Raw genomic sequence first — 19,706 nt, 5'->3', positions numbered from 1 at the left:
TTCTATAGAGCGCAGAGTAGGGCTGGGCGGTATACCGGTTCAACCGGTATACCGGTTTTAATTTCCCGCATAATATGAATTTTTCATATACCGTAACACCGGTGCACAGCCAAAACAACTTCTGTCACTCTTCAACAGGCAGCAAAATATATTGTTCGCTGCTAGAAGCACTGCCGTCGGAGCTAGTTATCTTTAGTGTATTGAGAGGGAACCCTAGTCATGGTTATAACTTTATAACAACAATTAACAACCCACAACTAATGCTCTTTAACAGGGCAAAACACCACGACACAACAGTTTGTGACAAACAATTTGTAACACTAATAATTGTACATTTATAAAATTTCCCCGCCGAACTGCATGCTGGGTACAGCTCGCTAACAACAGTCTGCTAACAGCTGGGAGAGGCTCTGTCGCTCCAGTAACTTTACATGAAAGAACAGAAAAGAGCGACGCAGGATGAACAAAAAGTATTTTGGTCAGACACATATGCAACGCTGATTACCGTGTAATATGTGTGGTATTTGTACGTTGGTACATAGAGGGTGATAAGAAGCTGAACCTGGAGGGGCTTAGGACCCAGGGGAATGTAGGTGAAGGAAACAGGAAGTGACGGAACGGCAGACACGCCACACAAACAGCTGTTCACCGCTCGCTGGCCGGTTGGTTCTTTTCAGCGTTAATTAATTGCTTTAACGCGGAAATAAAAATACCGTGAAACCGGCAGAATCTTACAAAATACCACGATATGCATTTTTGGTCATACCGCCCAGCCCTATCGCAGAGTGCGCTCTGCCCCTCCGGGTGACTATTTTTGAACGCACCCAAGGAAGTAACTGGTTGTGACCTCGAAGTAGTCTGACACGTAGCCCCAACTGTCGTTTTTTTAGCACTTCAGATTGTGTACTTCATAAAAAAATGACATATGTTAATGAGATGAGTTAGCTGGTGAACTGAAGCGGTTTAGTTTCCATTTTCCAGAGCAAGGCTAACCGTTTTCATCCGTTTCCAGTCTTTGTGCTAAGCTAAGCTAACTAACTAACTCCTTTAATGACGGCTCTGTTCCATTAAGCCAGGTGATGAGTTAAGCCATGCCAATGAGCCAGCAGGCACAGGGCCGTGTATACACAGGTATAATTAATATCCTTAATTAGGGCTGCAATACAGTTTGCTGTTCACTAATTAAGGATATTAATTACACCCGTGCACCCCCTGCTATGTCAATGCCAATATGCTGTACAACATTACAATGTATTGTCTTCAAGTAGTTGGTACATCAGCGCGGGAATATTCAAAGACAGGTTTGTTCGACTGTTTACATGCAGCTTATCTTTCTGCTAAAGTGTAGGACAAAGACCTCTCAGTCCAACAAAAACAACACCCATCACTCTGCAGCCAGTCGGCCGCCCGGCCACACTGCAGCTCGTTACCACTAGCATTAACACTCACTAAAGAAAGCAACAAAGACCTCAAACATGACTCAAACACCCCCCTCCCTCCCCCTTCCTCCTCCTCTCAGTCCTGGTACTCCACCCACCACAATATCTCGTCTTTTCTTTGGCCCCTCTAACATTCGTATTGTTGTGGTTCCCCCTGTCGACATGTATCCCAAGATAGTAGCAGTGTTTGTGTCTTGAAGGTGCACAATGCAATGGAGACAGTCACTTTTGGAATTTGGGAACAGTCTTGTCCTTTTAAATCACAATAGGTGTTCCGTCAATAAGGACACTCACTCCGTGTGGCATGAGAGTCACAACTGAAATGAGATGTTGCATAACAGACTGCGCTGTTTATGTGTCAACAGGATTTCTAAGACACTAACTTTGCTTTGGCCTACACATTATTTTCCCAAAGACAAAACTATAATTAAAGACTGTTTGCTCTTTACAAACAGACGGAGATGGAAGGAAAGAGGCAAAAAGCGGGGGAACAAAAGACAGAAAAAGACAAGGCAAGACCAAAACAGAACATTACCACTTTGAAGAGGCGGCATCCCCCATAAAAGTTAACCGTTGATCCAAAGTCAAAGCCAATGAGACACAAACAGGTCATAGGGGGAAAAAAGCTCAGTTTGGTGCTTTCATCCCATCGCATGTACGGTGTATGATCAGGGTGGCCCTACACACTGATTACAGAGCAATTTACCAGCACCATAATAGCTGCCTATGGAAACCACAATTAAGATGAACACGGTTTTGGGAAGGAAATGTGCCCCACTCATTTAGTTTGCCATGGGAATGGTGTGCTAGCACTCCGGCTAACACTGCATGTGGGCACATTTTCTTCCAGAGCCAAACTTTGCATCCATTGTGCTATTATGTTGTAGGACAATGCTTTTATGAAACTGAAAGATATGACAGACAGAAGCAAGCTGTTAATTAAACTAAAGATAGCTTCATATCGCCCCTGGGGCTCATGTGGTTGAGTGTAGCTCAATTCCTAATGTGGATCCCTCATAAGCAACTTTGGATAAGAACCCGCTAATTGCTATTAATCTCCCAGAGGGTAAATCCCCCCTCCCCCCCTCTCGAATCTTGTTAAAAAGCCTGACTAAAAAAGTAGAAAGAAAAATATTCCACTGCCAAGTCAAGCAGGGGATTTACTCGATCACAACCGACAGCGGGTCCATATCTGACCCTGGCACAGTGGAGGTCCCCTTCTCAGCTGTCCCTGTCCCCAGGCTAAGCCCAGCAGGAGCGCTTCACTGTGGCAGCGCAAAGCTCTTCTAGTGGTCACAATTGTCGCCAACAAAGAGCTGACGCATTGGCTGGAGATGTAATTAAAGTTACGGTCTCTATAGTGATGAGGGAAGAGGTTCCGGGGGGGAATGGGGAACGGGGGTTTGAGGAAGTTGTAGGAGGCTGAAGTGGAGAGAGGGAGAGGAGGAAGAGGAGAGGAGAATGTGACCGCAATCCAAATATCGATTGCTGGCTTGTGTCCAGGTCAGGGGAGGAAGAGCCTCATTAGTTAATCTATCCTCTCCGCAGAGGACCAACAAAAACAATAAAGTGCACACGCCTCGCATAAGGACGCATACACTGAACACAAATCGACAAAGTCAGCTTTCCCACGAAGATTCCAAATGACTCATAATACGACAGAGATGAGCAGATATGATGTACACTTGAAATAATTATGCAACGTAAGACATCACGATGCGGCCTACGGGCCTTCGCCAGCTCATCCCATTCTCCCTGCTGCGAGGGGGGGGGGGGGTGAGTCATCTCCAAAGAAAGGTAGCGATGACGAGAGCTTGTCACAGGGCGCCTGTGACGCAGCCATCGAGAACACACAGTCACACAATGCAGGTCGGGCTGTGGCTACTGTACAGACTGAGGTGTTTTAAGACGTGTCCTTACATTTGGTTTTGATGCTCTAAAACCAATGTTGGATTCTCCATGAACACACACTCACTCTCTCTCTCTCTCTCATGCTAATCTCTCTCACCACAAAAAAACAAAAACACCCCACCCAGTTCCAGGTGAGGTTTGTTTGTGCTCTTTCCAGCACCTGTTGTGAGTCTCCCTCACTGCCGTGACATGTTAAGAAAGGGACAGTCGTGTTCCTATAAATGATAAATGTGCTGTTGACATACAAACAGATGGAAGGGCAGGTGAGAGGCTTTCCCCAGGAGTCTACACCAGTGGAAACAAAAAAGACAGATCAACAGAATCTCCCATCATTGTTTCCTCAGCCCCATTATATATTTAAAAATGAGGAGCCACCACTCCCTGCTTAAACAAATCCAAAACCCACATTTTCCTCTACTGTCCTACAACCTATTGAATTGATATCAAGGGAACTAAATTGTTTTGTCTGAAACTTTCTAACTTTCAGCCTTGAGTCAAGATCAGCTGAGATATGATATAAGATTTGTGAAGTTCCAGCCTCCGGCAAACACGTAGAGGATTTTAGAGTTCAGTGGGTTGACAGAGTCCACTTTGACAAAGCGCAACAGGGTGGATCTGTCACGGCTGACCTGTCTTCTTATAGGTTACCTGCATGTTAGACGCTCTGCCTGTTGGGAGAGAATAAAGGAATAAACAACATGTGCGTTTCTTGAAGAGTGAGCTGTGATGGGGGAAGTTCAGAAGAAGTTGGATGAAAAGTGAAAGAGATCCTGTGGAAAGTAAAAAAGGCTTCACTGCTATTCATTTGTGGAGTTTTCTGTGGACTCCCTTGGTGACTTTTCAACTATGGCAAAATGACAACAGAAGCTTGGCACAGTTGTTTCCCCGTATCAGCGCAATAGAGTTATATGCGCCTTTGTGTGCCATAGACCTGCAAGGAAAACCACCCGTAAAAATAAACACAAAGAAAGTATGGGGCTTCCCTCTAATCATCCAGGTGTTTTGTTCGTTTCATGGTTAAAACTAATTTCATCCATTCAGGGTGCCATGCTGCTAGTGGGCCACGGGGATCATCAATGCACCGTCGATGCTGTGGAAACACAGATTAACCCAATACAGCTGCCTCATCTATCAGCGGTCTCTAACGTAACAAGTAAACAAGAGGGCTGACGGACTCGGAGACTCGGCACAGCAAGTGAAAACACAAGCACGGAGACCGACAACCAGAACAGCCTCCATGGAAATACGTATTTCATTCCAACGCAATGTAATAATGCAAATATAAACACGGAGTGCAAAACGAAAGCCAGTGGATTATCTTTAAATTTAGTCATACGGTTGTATTTCCCACAGGGACGGCAGTTTTAAACGGCGTGAACAACGAGACAGGAATTCAGTCTGTCTCTGCAAGAGGACCGGGAAAACATGGACTAGTCTGAACACGTTCTGAACAAGCTCTGATCTGGCATCCGCCCAAGTGCCTGGCTCAACCCAAAAAGTGGGTAACAGTTCATAAAAAGCTACACATCACTTCATAATCATAATGACATTACACTCCCATCGCAGTGTAAGCTGGATGAAAGAGCTTTGTGTGTATTTGGTCAGCGAGGGCGGGGGGGGGGGGGACCATCAACTCGACCGCGTTCGGCATTTTAAATCCGTTAAAAGCAACTGGTGGCCCTGGACGACACAAAGGACATGTGTGACCTGTTTTGACTGCTCATTCGCAGAGCTGCTGGTTTGGTTTGGTAGGGGTTGACTGCATTCCTCTCATGTCCTGTGGTTACTTGAGCATAACTGCATTAGCGGTGCTTTGATAGCAACACCAACACAGCCATTCACTTGACTTTTCCTTCTCTACGGGAGTTTACATCACCATACAAGCACAGATCTGGTGCAAGAGCAAGTGGAGAGTTTATTTAAATCACATGACTGTGAGAGTGAAGCTCATGACACACAATAAACCAGTTAGTCTGGGCAGGCTCACGAGAAGTCAGTCAGCATGTAACCCGTATTTGCACTTGCACCCGCTGTGCCACCTCAGGTTGGAGCTTTTATTTCCTGTGGCTTAAGCATGGCACTTCACAGGCCAATGCTCTTAGGCCAGAGCAGGGGCCAAGTAGCTTGCAGGTCCGGCTAAGCTGAGATCATCTTGAGAGATTTGCAATGCACATTTTAGATTTGAATAAAAAGCAAACTGGTCTAGCCCCATGGTTGGCAGGCAAACAAGGTGACACCCGGTCTCCCTTTTCCTGACAACCGAGCGAAGGACTGTTGGATATGCATGCAAATGCAAACTGCTTTTGGTTTACTGATGACAAATCATCATCACCCCTGTTAATGGGATGTACACATGATGAGGGATCATGACCAAGTGCTGCAAGCACAACTTTCAATCACCGTACGAAAACATTTTGATTGATTAAAACACAGACCCTTGTTTTGTCTTTGTCTCCTCGTTGCGAGATTAGAACAGTGACATTAACTGTTGATGATTTCTCCAAAAGTCCCCATATGTTAGAGCTCCTGGAGCTATAAGGCTGGGACAGCGGGCCGTGTGAGAAACTGGCCGACAGGAACGAAACTACAGCAATCCCTTTCAGTCTCCTCTCCCCGGGGGGAATCCTCTTACAGCACTTCCCCTGAACTCTAAAGGCCATTTTCGATGCAAAGGTAACATGGTTATCTGCCCATCAATGGAACATAATAGGGACATTTTAAAAAGCTGAATAGCTCGACGACTGGAAACTGGTAAAATGACAAAGACAGGAGTTTTAACTAAAAGGGATATCAAAAGGAAGATTGACTTTCAAATGAATAAATTGTTTAAATTTGTTACTTCCTTATACGTGAGGCCACCTGAAAGGGCATACAGATTTGCGCTGCTCTTAAATGCATATACACACACAGCCTACAGAGTAAAGGGTTGCTAAAACGGATTAATGATTCCTTTGGAGGCCATCCAAACACAGAACCTCACTTGGCCGATAGAGCCGGCACATAAAGAGAGGCGGTGGATGCCTTAATAAGGGTGAGGTGTCTGCAGAACGTCTGTTCGCGCTCCTGTTTAGGAAGTCTCCGCTTTAGCCAGATAAGGATCATCATGAGCAATCATTGCCCACACCTCCGCCATCATCTCTACAGATAAGGCTGCTGAAGGTACCCATCAGCGGAATCACTCGGCATGTGCGGACTCAAGACACTGTGCTGTTGTTTTCTGAAGCACACTTGGTCAAAAGACAAAAGCGCATTCAGCGCGTTTGCCACCTCTCTGACAAGCTAATTGCCTCCTCGGCACTTTGGTGCTACTCGAGAAGCAGGATGCAGCAGCAGCAACAACACAGGGACATGCTACTACTCTTTAAAAGTTTCCATACACATCAAACACGCTTTATCACGTGGGGGAAGGAACACGTGTTCAGCCTGCACCTGGCCATTCATAATCAGACTTTTGGTTATGGGCAACGTTCACACACACACATCACTGATAAGCTGGTGAGAGCAGGGCATGAAAACAGGGGGGTGAGATAGATGTGGGCCACTAGATCAACGGGACTTCAATGACTTCTTGCTCAAAATAAACCCATCACGTGCTTATTCCATGTCCAAAAACAGAGCTTTGAAATTTGATTGGCCGGCGTGTAAGTATAGAAAATTCTGGAAGATATCCAGCTTGTACTGAACTGCAGAGTCTGGACTTGTTAAAGAAGTGGATAAAAGCCACTCTGTCAGACAGTAGTTGTGCAGATTTGCACGTTTGGAATGCCTCGTTTGAACTTGGCAGTCGTACTCTCGATAACTACAAGGGGCACAAATGGGGAGGTAAAAAAGAGAGAAAGTATCCATCTTATTTAGGGCTAAACATTCCCCCCAACAGTGCCAGCCACTCTCAGCCGAGGCACTGCCAATGAATGGCATGTGGATTCAGCACTATATTTGGAAAATTACGAGCAGCACATGACTTCACTTTTGACTTTGTGGACATGTGCATGTGGGTCACTGTATTAATGTTACTGTAGATAGTTCTTCATTACCATTATTGGATTTTTTTAAAGTGTCACACAAACCCAAAATGTAATAATTTAAAAAAAGCACCCACCCAGGGCTAAGCAGTCCCACACATGACATGTGCAATACCCATCACACAACACCACAGGTCCAGCTGGAAGATCAGCACTTGTGGTAAAGGAAGTGTGCTTCAGGGAAACTCCAGTCCCCCAAAACAAAAAACAACAGTGTTTAAAAGGAACCAAACGCCCTTTCGCTGGCAATAAACAACCACCAAGCGCTGCTTGATCTCCTCTAACAATGCAAGTGATTAACAACAGCCTCAATACACAAAAAACAGTCCCTGTCCTACTGAGGAAAACAACCTGGGGCAAAATGAGAGTGAAGGTCTTCTTCATACATTGATGTCTGGAACATTTTAATTTACTTATTTCACGCAGGCTCAACCAGCTCTGGAGACACCCGTGTTTGCGGTTGGTGTGAACGGGTCAACACGAGGCCACGACCCTGCTCTCAAGATGGATTTTACTTCGGTGAGACGCTGCTCGTGTCAGATATGAAATGAATTACACAAGTTGTTTCATTCAGTCAAACATCATCGGTGATTACATGCTGTGTTGTGGTCGTGTGCGCAATACAACCCTGTTGAGGACCAATAATATATAAGATATGAAGTCTTAAAAACGTTCATTTAGACTTGACTGACCCGAGCAGACCAATCGGTGATCTGTGGAGTGGTTTTAAATGATGACAACTAGCAGCGCTGTAGTTTGAATATTAGTTGAGAGCTCTATTTATGTTGTGGCTCTGACGGCTTAGAGGCAGATCCTTCGGATTTCTCGCAAAGTAATTGTAGTCTACACCCACCGACAACTAGGGTTGGGTACCGAAACTCGGTGCCAATATGGCACCGGTTCCTATACGTCCGGTATCTACCGGACCGAAACACAACGCAGATTTCGGTGCTTCCTTTCGGTGCCTGAGCCGATTGAAATACTTTTTTTACACTACTCTGATGACTCCGTCCTGGCAGCAGGACTCGGTCCTCCGCTCCTCACTCATAGTATTATTACAACGGGGTACTTAGCGCTGTCGCTCATAAGCACAACAACACAGAATAACAATGAGAGAACTACCTAATATATCCCCACGCATGGTTTGCGGTCATTTGTTCACTTCTACCCGGTTTGTAGGAATCTGCAAATCCACTGGTTGAAACCTTACGGAGACAAATGCTGAGTCAGATTTGCGGGAGACTGACAGCAATGGAGCCTGACTGACAGCAATGGGGCCAGTGTAGAAAACTAATCCCCATCCATGCGTGCCCTGGCCCATGCCTAACCCTTCCACGATCCCCTTTAGCTCCTGACTATCAATGAGCTCCTGACTATCAATGAGCACCGGCAGGCATGAGTCAATCAGCAGGTACTGCACCACAACACCGTCATAGTTCCAAACAATAACAAATCAGAGTTTACCCTGAGATACAAAGTATGGGATTAAAAAAGGGAAGTCCCCTGTGGTTTGTTTTGGGAAGTTTCCAAATGTCCTAAACTGTAAGCAAAGACAAAGAGCTTCATCCCACCGCTAGCGATATAAACCCATTACTCCTTTTGGCATTAAATACAAACACTCTTCGCTTTTATGGGTTTGGAACGACAGCACTCTCTTGACTACTTCCATCCATACTTCACATACCATTTGGTGTCGCTCACTAGACATACCTCTGCTGTGACTGAACCCAGGTTCAAACAGTACTGATGTCATTGCTATAGCAAGCATTCCTCTGAGTCTGACCATCTAAAAACAGGTATGGTTTAATAAAGTCTTAAGAACAAAAAGCACTAAAACAGATCAAAACAGAGGGACCGGTAGAGCTCCAATCATTGTGACTCCTTCAGAGGGAGCAAGACTGCAACACCAGGGCAGTGACTTCTTGAGGGCAACATCAAAGAGAGTACTGGTTACACACCAGGATTACATAATTAAAAACAATGAGTGTGAAGAGAGAGTGCATTGGGCTGTGACTGTGTGCACGCTCTTTTCTCACTAGTTCAATGGAAACCGGTTTTAGAGAAGAGAGGGAAACCACTGCCAGATGAGAGTCTGTGGTCCAAAGTGTTAACGTTACTGACTACGGGATTTCTCAGACAGATTACACAGCTAGCATGAGTGACATAGCTCAACTTGCTAACATCTGTAGGAGTAAAAGAAAACGCAGTGTCCCATTGTTAAGGTATGTTGTCACACAGGAGCGGTTTCTACGAAACTAGCGCGAGATAACTGAGCAGCGACTCATATTAGTCGAGACAGAATAGCTTTTAAAAGAGCAGCGTTGTTGTTATTAAAGGGTTATTTTAAATTTAAATTAACGTTACAAACAAAGTGCTCCAGACTTACCTCTCATCCATTCGACAACTTGCTTTTGCGTCCACTTTGTTATCGGCTCCATGGCTTCTTTAACGCAACAAAAGGTGCCAAAGTTTGGCGACGAGGTTGTACAATTTAAATAAAATTAAAAATATGCTGTCACATTGTCAACAGGTCGGTGCTGCTCGTCTGTTTGTGTTCCCCACTAAACAGCTCCGTATACACGCGCGAGTGGAGGCTGGACTGAAATCTCCTTACCGCCTCGCGCTGAGATCAACGCTGCGTTCAGGAGCTACCGGGAATACTGGGATAAAACATGATTGGGGTTACAAAGAAACGAGCAAACAAGCCCTGTTTATGAATGGATGCATTCATTGTGCATGTTTATCGGAACAACATGTTATCAGGATCCATACCTCCCTTTCACGTGAAAGTATTTATTTCTTGACTGATTTTATAACAGCCATTTGTATTCTTATTTCGGACAAAACCACTTGAACACCAAACAGTCAATGCCAATCTGGAATGGGAGCAAGAGTTTACGGAGAGCACCTGAACGTGGCGTATGATGTTGGTAGTTTCTGTGTGTTCACCGCACTCATTTGAAACTGGAGGTGTGTAGTTCCACATATCATACAGTGCCCTGCCCACTTTATATTGTGTTGCTCCTGAAAATAACTGTCCAAGAACACAGCAGGTTATACTGTGAGTCTGTCAACATAATATAAATGGCGAATCACAGTTAATAATGTCAGTGCATCATTTTGTACAAAGTGCATTACACATCTGTCTATATTCATGATCATGGGTCATATTGGTAATGCCTACTGACATGACATTGAGTCTTTATTGTTTCATTACCTATTTTTTTCAATCAGATTTGCAGTCATTTAAGAAAAAACTTTCTTTCCACTGAAGTAAATGCAGCTCAGCGCTGCTCTCTGTTGATAACTATCCTCTTTGCAAATCATGTACACACATGTTCACATTAAAGCTTTACATTGGATACAATATCAGTAACTAATTGGGAAAAAATAGATACAGAGACCCAGATAGAAAGATACTGTCTAATGTGTGTGTGATTGAAATTTCTGAACAGTACTGACTGACTGACGTAAAACCCTTTGGATTGTTGTTTTCTCCCCTCAGTGACAATATCTGATGTATGATCATAAAGAATTTACATTTGACCAAACATCATCTTATTTCCTTGGCTGATATGGTGACATATGCTATATGTAACATGTAGACTGGGATTGGTGAGAGCAGGTGTACAGGTTTATTGTGTGGCAGCAGTAAGTGTTAGGAAATATAAAAATAAAATAGAAACCTTCTTCTTTTGAAACAATAGGGTTGATTTTAATGTATATATATTCCATACAAGTGTTGAAACTCCAGCATGTTTTCACTATTTGCCTTCCTTAAGAGGCTTTGCAACGTTGACAGTTTTACTATCATGGTTTGTGACATTAAGTAACCTCTCCTGGCTTATTGTTGTTTAATAATCTTCTATGTCTTCTATATCTGTCTAATACCCTTCCCGTCACTCCATTACTGAACAGCTGGCAGCTTTTGTACACTCTGTACTGTAATCAGCTGCAGAAGCTCGGCTGTTATTATACCTGGGCAGTGCACGTATCAATTTGCTCGTTTCCTTGCTACCAAGACATATTTTGAATAGGAGTCCTTTCTTTAGATTAAAATGAATTAAAGATTTTTTTTCTCCACTATGGGTTAACCAAGGTAATTTAGGTGATGGCTGACAGGTAGAATGCCCGCCGTAATCTTTTATAGAAAACCAAACACAAAAGAAGTGAAAGTGAGCCTGATTAGCACATTATAAGACAAAACAAGAAGCAAAGATATCTCTATTAAAGCACAGCATGTCAGTTTTACCACTGTTTACGAGAAAGCGTTTAAACACAGTTTTCGAGAGTTTGGCTGAAAACTACACAGCAAATTGCAGTTTTTGGTGAGTAATGCCCCTTGAAGCTCTTATACTTTTAATCTCCTTCAAGGCAGACTTACAGTATGTTTGTGTACACTGTTGCCAGGCATCACAAACATTTCTGACTGCAGCAAATGGGAGACTCAGATCCACGGTCAGTTCTCATGGGAGTGGGCTGGATTGCAGGGGATCTGGGTGGTGTGGAATTCAGGGGAGGCCCTCCCTGATAGGATTAAGTGAATCGTGGGATTGTTGTCGAGGTGAGGAGGAGGGATAGAAAGGGGTGTTTGGTCGGATGAGGAAGAGATGGCACCTGGAAACTGGAAGATCGGTATTGGTAACCCTATAGTTGTGTTCGGTTAGAATTACAGAAATAGTTCAAACTTCCTCACGCAAAAGGTCAGCTTAGAGAATCACAACGAGCACGCATCAGAGCAACTTCATTATTCACAGTGAAACAAAGACTCGTGAAGATAAGCAAACTCGGCATGATCTCGCTTGTATTCTGAGTCAACATTTATTTCACCCTCAAAATAAAGGAAGTTCAGTTTTGGCAGTGTATATTATTCTGGGATCTACATTAAAGATGCGGCTAATAATGCCACATAAACAAAGGCAGGCAAAACATCCGCACAGGAAGTTATCCACTTCACGATCTAAGATGACAGGATATGAAGGGCTAAAGATGTAGAAGAGAGAACACAAATGAACCCACTTCCTGCCCCTGACAGGTTTGCTCTGAACAGATTGTCTGCAGGAGAGGAAACGTCCCGTATGTAGCTAAATGTCACCACTTCATGTGTGTCGCTATATACTCCGCTCCATGTGCTTTGGCAGCATAGTGTGGGTTGTCATATTTTATATATTCATCACACAACATGACAGATCAGAGACTCTGGATGTTATTACATGACTATAAGCAAGGGTTTTGTTTTGAGGTTACAGTTGTCCCCACAGCAATTCATCATGAAACTATTACAGATTTTGGACTTGGAATGCATTCATATACTTCAATATTGCCAGGTAAATTAAAGTGGAAAAACATAAAGGGAGTCATAGCATTTTAACTGCTCACAATTATTATTTTCCTTTGCGCCTGCACTACTCGTTTTCCTTCTCTTTTTGGGGCACCAGATCCTAGACATCAGCATTGACACCAAGATGCCTCATCACAGTGTAAAGGAGCATTTCAGGCGGATATAAAGAGAGCAGTGTGGTAAGAAACACACACACAGAAGACCCTGTGTGCCGATCTTGTTGCTGGGGACTCGACTTGAAGGGATGATTAAGCTTCAGAGTTTGAAGCCTTTTATGAACCCATTCAAGAAGAAAGGACATTTAATTTCGCCCATGGAAGTACATTGGCAAAAATATGTTTCAACAAAATCGACATATTCTCTCTGTAAAATGTTTTCTGCAGCTGCACCCATTTGATGTGCAGCGTTGGGTCTCAACCTCACATCTTAATTGTCAAGTACTACATTTTGTTGGCGTTTGAACAGCATTAAATACAGTCTATTCTGTAGAACAACAGCTGAAGATCTTTACTACACTGAAACATCAAAAGAAAGAAAGTTGTCGAATTGGAATGCAGTTTTCTTTTTTTCTTTTTTATGGGGCATTCTGTGGCTTTGAAGGGATGGCGGGTCTGGCATTGAGGTACTCCAGAACAAAAACCTGCATGATCTTGTTGAGGTTCTGAATGGTGGAGTGATCCAGGTTCTGCTCGTTGTCATCAAACGTGTGCCACACGGACGGGAATGGGGAGGGGATGAGGTGGAGGATGGGTACACCTGACAGAGAGGCACAGGATGAGCCAACACAGCACAACACATGTAATCATATCTCGTAGTTGTGTTACTCGGTGGGTATACCTCTGTTTAGGAATGGGATATGATCATCTTGCACGTGGCCAACAGGTTGATTGGGCCAGAAGTATTGCACGTTGTTAGGATGATCCACAAGCTGGTTCGTGGAGTGTAAACGCATCTCTGTAGTTGTAAGAGGGAGGACAAAGAGTAAAAATGTCTTCAGGGTCTTCAGCAATTTGAGCTACAATTTAGATAAACAAAAAATGTATCATCTCCACAGTGCAGTCATGACATCACACTAGTTGCAAATAAGTAAAAGATACAGTGTGACAGATGTCTGAGAATTTGAGTGTCACAGTTGCAACATTAGTCTCAATACGATGATGACAGTCTGCAATATGATAAGTATTAATGACGATTCATCCAAGTGAGTTGTGTTTCTTCTTGTGGCACACCTGAACCAAAGTAAACAGACCTACGTGGTGTTGTACAGCAGTAGTAGAAAACATGTGATTATTCACCAATGCTCTGCAGTCTGGAGAGCCAGTGCACCGTGCTGGGGAACTGGTTGTAGAAGCGTGGGTCGGGGGCCCCGATCAGGTCCAACAACACAAACAGATCCTGGAGGAGAAGAAACAGGGGGAAACAATGTCGGTGAGCTCTCATGAGAAACTCTCCCTCTACACATCCCGAAGATAAGTAAAGACAAGAAGCCAGGTCCCATAATGATCAAACCTCAGAGCCCCTGCTGAGAGGTGCGGTGGTGCAACACACTGACATAAATGCTCCGTGCTATCTCTGCAGGACACACAAATCACACCTGACTGTCTGTCTACATCCATTCACACACACACACACACACACACACACACGCACACACACACACACACACACACACACACACACACACACACACACACACACACACACACACACTAGGTTCTTTAAGATACTGTCTGTTTTATCTGTCTGTCCACACAGGAATGTCTACATAGATAGTCAGTCTCACTATCTCTCCGTGGTTGGGATACAGAAAACATTTAAACCAATTAAAGTGGCGTGTTGTTATCATAGACTGTATAATAAATGATGCTTGATATCATGACAGCCAAGCCTCCCAGATGATAAAATGGGTGTCTTTGTGATTTGTGATTTTCCCTGAAATACAAAGCCATTTCATGCGCCTCCCTGGTTGAGGTGTCTGTGTGGGCTGTGGGAGGAAGAGGAGATAGGGACTAAACAGATTGTACTGAAAAGAATGTGCACTAACAACGATCTTGAGTGTGATTACAGTGAAGTGGGAGCAGAGAACTGGGGTGTACCATGGCGTGCAGTTGGTTTGTGTCCGTGGCTCCGGCGGGATGTGGGGTGGTCTCCATCAGCTGGGCCAGGTGGCGAGAGCCATAAAGGGAGTCTGTGGGGGTCCACTGGAAAAGAGCCTCCTCTCCATCAAAGAAGAGCAACTGCAGGGTGAGGTCAGGAGTAGTGCTCTGCATGGGAGGTGAAGAGAAGACGGTCAAGGCATTCACAGAGTTATGCTGCCCCCTAGTGGTTTTGACAAAAACTGCCTGAGGTTTTCTTTGGTAGTTTTTATGTGAAATATTCCTTTCAAATTGTTGTAACAGCCCCAAAAAGATGTTTCTGGAACAGTAAGTGGTCATTAATCAGCTGTGATATTGATGAGGACTCCGCCTCCGTGGCACCTAATGTATTTGTATTCCATTGGGATTCCTATTACCGTGACCTTTGTGACGGACAGCTGAGTCTGATAAGCATGTCTCTCGGGCGGTCTCTCCCTGTCACAGGACCTGTCACTGTCCGCCCGACAGACATGGGCCTGAGCTCAACTGTGGAACAGGAAAAGGGCAGAGGAGCAAGCGACATGAATACTAATGTGTGTTCCTTATGAATCACCGGTTTGTGGGGCGATCAAATATTGTTTTGCTTTTCCATGAAACAGAACAAATAGTCAATAAATTTGAAAAAATGTTGTTTTTTTGTAACATCTAGCAAAATCATAAACCTCTTATTGACTGACTCAATGAAAATGCATAAGCATCTTCGTTATTGTGAACAAATCACACAAAATAAGCAGCAATGAATTGATGCTACCAACAAGTGTTTTCGGTGGAGCTGAGATGTTTCTTAATCTGGAGCTGAACTGAAAATAATCCCTAACCAATGCAGCATTGACATTGCCCAGCTGTTTTAGGAAATTACATTTAAGAAAAATAATTAAACTGTAATATTGTGACTCGTTTTTTAAAGATGTACGTCTTCAGAGTGCCACAGACAAGTAAGACAGCTGGAACGTACCGACAGACTGACTCATGATTGGTTTTGGTCTTTTCATGGAATTTGCTGAGAATAAGTTAAAATGTAGATACCACCAGCCTTATCTTTTAAATTAAACTTGGAAAAATGTCGTTAGTACCACCTTCTTCCCTCTTGTAGTTGTTTCTCATGTTTGAGTGTCATGAAGAAACTCGACAGTGACGTTTAACCTGTTCCTGGAACTGCCTGCAACACGTTTGGCCTTGTTTTTTTCCAGAGCTTAGTGCCAATGTTGTATGACTCCCCTGTGACTCCCCTGTGATTCACGGCCACATCTGGAGTCAGTGCTGGCCACAACCACAAAAAACAAATACACCCCCTCAAACCAAAAGCCTATTGAACGCACACAGGAGGGACTGAGGCATCTACACATCGAGTCACAGACAGACAGATGGACCAGTAGTGTACCCTTTAACTCATTGTCTGTTGCAGCTTTAAGTCACACGCTAGGCCCACCACCTTCTGAGCTTTCAGTTCTTCATCCAGAGCGCGCGCCAGCTCCAACATCATGGCACAGGGAACGGCAGAATCCGTGGCGCCTTGGAACTCCCTCCCGTGCCATTGTGGTGGGTAGTACTTGGAGTCGTAGTGACAGGCCAGGACCAGGCGGCGACTGGCTGACGAGTTGAGGGTGGCAACTATGTTCGTGAAGGGCAGTTGGCCGTAGGGTGTTTGTGACACAAACTTATCCTCCGCCACCTCCCAGCCTGCTCCGAGGGAACCGAGGGTGGTTTTGATGTGCTGCGAACACACAAAGATATGACTCGTAAAGAGCATTCAGCCTGCACTTCACCTTACCGATTATCTGTGGCAATACGTTTTCCAATTTAGAAATTGCTTGTATCTTCTACTGTTACATCATATTAGGGCATGCAACGTGGAGGACGCATGAACGTTTTTATATTTTTCTTTCCATTTATAGTCAATTATGTGTGTTACATGTTTTCTGTACAAGTGTTTCTGTATTTGAAACGGATCCATCCATTGATATGTTATTCTGCACGAACTATAAGCTCACCTCCTGCACGGCCTGGCTGCCTGTAGAGCCTGGGTACCTGGTGACCATCAGCGGCCTCAGGTCCCTCTGCCACATCTGCTGCAGGTCAGTGTGGGACAGGGCGGTGCTGATCTCCTCTTGTGTCAGAGTGACAGCTCGGTGATGAAGCTGAGCGGAGCCAGAGGAAACAATCGAGATAACACAAAATGGATGAGAAATAGCATCGGGTCCACTGAATATTTAGAAAGGAATTGAGTGTGTCCAGAAAGATCAGATTGTGATGTACTGTTAATGCAGCGTTGCACATGGAACAGAGAATATTCTCCGATTGTCAGTCAGTGTCTGCTACGGCACTGTTTCAGATCAACAACTTCCTTGTATAGGGAAGTCTTTCTATGATGCATTGCATCGAGCAGCAATGTGGATGACACAGCATTCAGATGAATTGATTTAAGTGTGTCACAACACTCTCTCATGTTACTGGAAACCACTCCCTCCTGCCAACAGTGGATTTGTTTCATTACAGTATTTAAATTGTTAGGGACACCTGAGGAGAAAATCCATCATAAGAGGGATTTCTTTTAGTCATCTACATCACAATGCCATACATGTTAAAGTAATAATCTCGAAGATTTTCATTTCAATGAATGTCTGTTCAGTCCCTATCTGCTGCTGAACGAGGTAAACACAGTGGCGATTGTGCAAAAGGCCCACTGACGTAAGAGCTTGCAAATAAAGGAATTCCCGTCACTGTGGTTTAGAATACTGCGAAGTGAGATCCAAAAACACACCGGCCATTACCGCTCATCGACAAAAGTGCCTCCAAAGAGAACAAAACGGAGATCTTTGAGATTATGTTCACTAAAAAACAAACATTAAAAAGCACCAATTTGGTCTTGTGGTACGGTTGTATCAACCGTTGTGCTTACACGGGCTGTGAAGTTCACTCTGACACCTCCTCAGAGCGAGGCACATGGGCCAATTAGACCAGTGTGAATAGAGATTGATTTTCTTCAAGAACACACAAGGGCTACTTCAGAAAAGCAGGGCTCTATTGAATGAAGAGGCAGACAAGTAAAAGGTGTTTGTTCATGCTCTCCCTTGCTCTAGAAAAAAGAAAATAAAAAGCAGTTTGTGTAATATAAGGAACGCAATACGGATTTGGTTTCAGGTTTGTCCATTCAATGGGTGCTAAATTACAGCCATTGGTTAAAAACATATAGATTCTTCGATCCCATGTCTCTTTTCTCCCGTTCGGTCTCAAAGTTCACCTGCTGAGCACCGTGGTTGTCCTGGTAACAAGCTGTCCTGAGTGAGAGGACAGAGAGCTGATGAAGAGTATCCAAAGCCTGTCTGTGTGCTCTGCCCTTTGGTTAGTCCTTATTGGGCAATGTGATATATTGGAGTTGTCGAAACCATACTGACTGAATTATTGAAACGATCTTGAATGATTTTTGAAGATTTTAAAAAATATTTTATCAATCGTTTAGTTGTGAAATATTGAAAAATGTCCATCACAGTGTCCAAGGTCTTCAAATTGCTTGTTTTGTCCGACTGACTTTCCAAAACCCGAAGATAAACCATCTGAGAACCTGAACGTTGTCATGTTTTGTTTGGCATGCAAAATAAGTCTTCCGATTTTTTATGTGAAATCACAGTATAGATATTTGTTTTTCCTCCTAATGTGGTTTCATTTTACCCTCTCAGACAATAGGGGAGGCCGCATTCCTTAACTCTGTTCACTACAACTGAAGCATACAGCATTCACTTACAAAACATGTTCATGCTTTGGGCCCATACTGACCGGCTGTAATTACGGAGTGGCATACAGTGCAAAATGTGTAATTATGCGGTCACACAGACTGTATATAGTCAACCGAAGCAGTAGGGCTCACTGGGTTCAGAGAGGGTTAAAAGGGGTCCACTTAAGCTCTATAAATACCAAGACCTGCAATTGGAGGATCAATGATGATGGCTGTGCTGCCATAGCAACTAGGCGAAAAGGAGAGGAGAAGAAGAACATAAATGAGGAGCATGAATGGCCAGGCATACCCAGGTGCGTCTCAGGAGAATTACACAACAGAGTATGGGAAACAGTGCAGAGGGCTGCTGGAATATCATGAATAAATACATTATGCTTATTTGGGAACTTGTAGATTTCCCTCTCTTATAATGAACAGTCTAACTACTGGGAGATTGACACTTTAAAAGTAAACATTTGCACATGCAGAGACACTATACAAACAAAAATTGGAGTGAGTCATTTTTTCATAGAAATCCAACATTTCTCTAAAAAACTATTTGTTTAATTGGGTTCAAACGCGTTTAAGTTACAAAAAAATAAAGTAAAGATGATATTGACACTTCATCGATAATTGAAAGCATTTATTTGAGCCGTGTCTAAATAGGTGACATGGCAATAACATTGAGGAAAAGCTGCATGTGGCAAGTTTTTCTAAATGGTTTACTCTTGGAGCATGTTTTTTGGCTGTCTTTGTACAACTATAATTGCCTGGCAATATGTTAAGACCACAAAATATATGAATATATCCTCTCAATTTATTTACCCTTTCTTCTGTCCAGGGGATTCCAGCGGTGCAGTGGATGAATGTCACCCAGATGGTCACGGTATAAAATAAACGCATCTTGGAGGGACCGTGGCTTCGCTCGGTCATCGTTGCTGTCGCTGCGCTACACATTCCTGTGTCTCTCCTCTGTGAGAGATTACAGATCATGTGAAAAGCAGGAGGGAGGACCCGAGGCTCTCTGAACCACAGCGCGTCACCGCACTGTTGACGCCCGTGTGTGTGTGTGTGTGTGTGCGCTTCGTCCACTCCCAGGAAACTCATGAGTACGACACACGGACCCCTTTTTCATTTGATAATTGC

At 43.8% G+C, this 19,706-nt stretch overlaps 2 protein-coding genes across 2 annotated transcripts in view; both read right to left on the bottom strand.

The window, feature by feature from the left end:
- The window catches only part of LOC306790690 (connector enhancer of kinase suppressor of ras 3-like), a 46,063-nt gene extending 36,204 nt beyond the window's left edge, over positions 1-9,859 (bottom strand). The window contains exon 1 of the mRNA XM_079287134.1: positions 9,759-9,859. Coding sequence (XP_079143260.1) covers positions 9,759-9,810 — 52 coding nt within the window. The 5' untranslated portion in view covers positions 9,811-9,859. The remainder of the gene's footprint in view (positions 1-9,758) is intronic.
- A 1,262-nt stretch (positions 9,860-11,121) lies between these two features.
- Positions 11,122-19,553, bottom strand: qpct (glutaminyl-peptide cyclotransferase; the record flags this gene model as incomplete). The annotated part of the gene is made up of 7 exons (XM_079287380.1): positions 11,122-13,469; positions 13,551-13,667; positions 14,009-14,108; positions 14,810-14,977; positions 16,281-16,562; positions 16,840-16,986; positions 19,386-19,553. 7 exons carry the CDS (start codon positions 19,551-19,553, stop codon positions 13,288-13,290), a joined length of 1,164 nt encoding a protein of 387 aa, XP_079143506.1. The 3' UTR covers positions 11,122-13,287.
- Positions 19,554-19,706: the final 153 nt, after the last annotated feature.

The sequence above is a fragment of the Melanostigma gelatinosum genome (assembly GCF_949748355.1).
Source record: "Melanostigma gelatinosum genome assembly, chromosome: 16".
Classification (NCBI taxonomy): domain Eukaryota; kingdom Metazoa; phylum Chordata; class Actinopteri; order Perciformes; family Zoarcidae; genus Melanostigma; species Melanostigma gelatinosum.
This window is presented reverse-complemented; position numbering and strand designations above follow the sequence as displayed.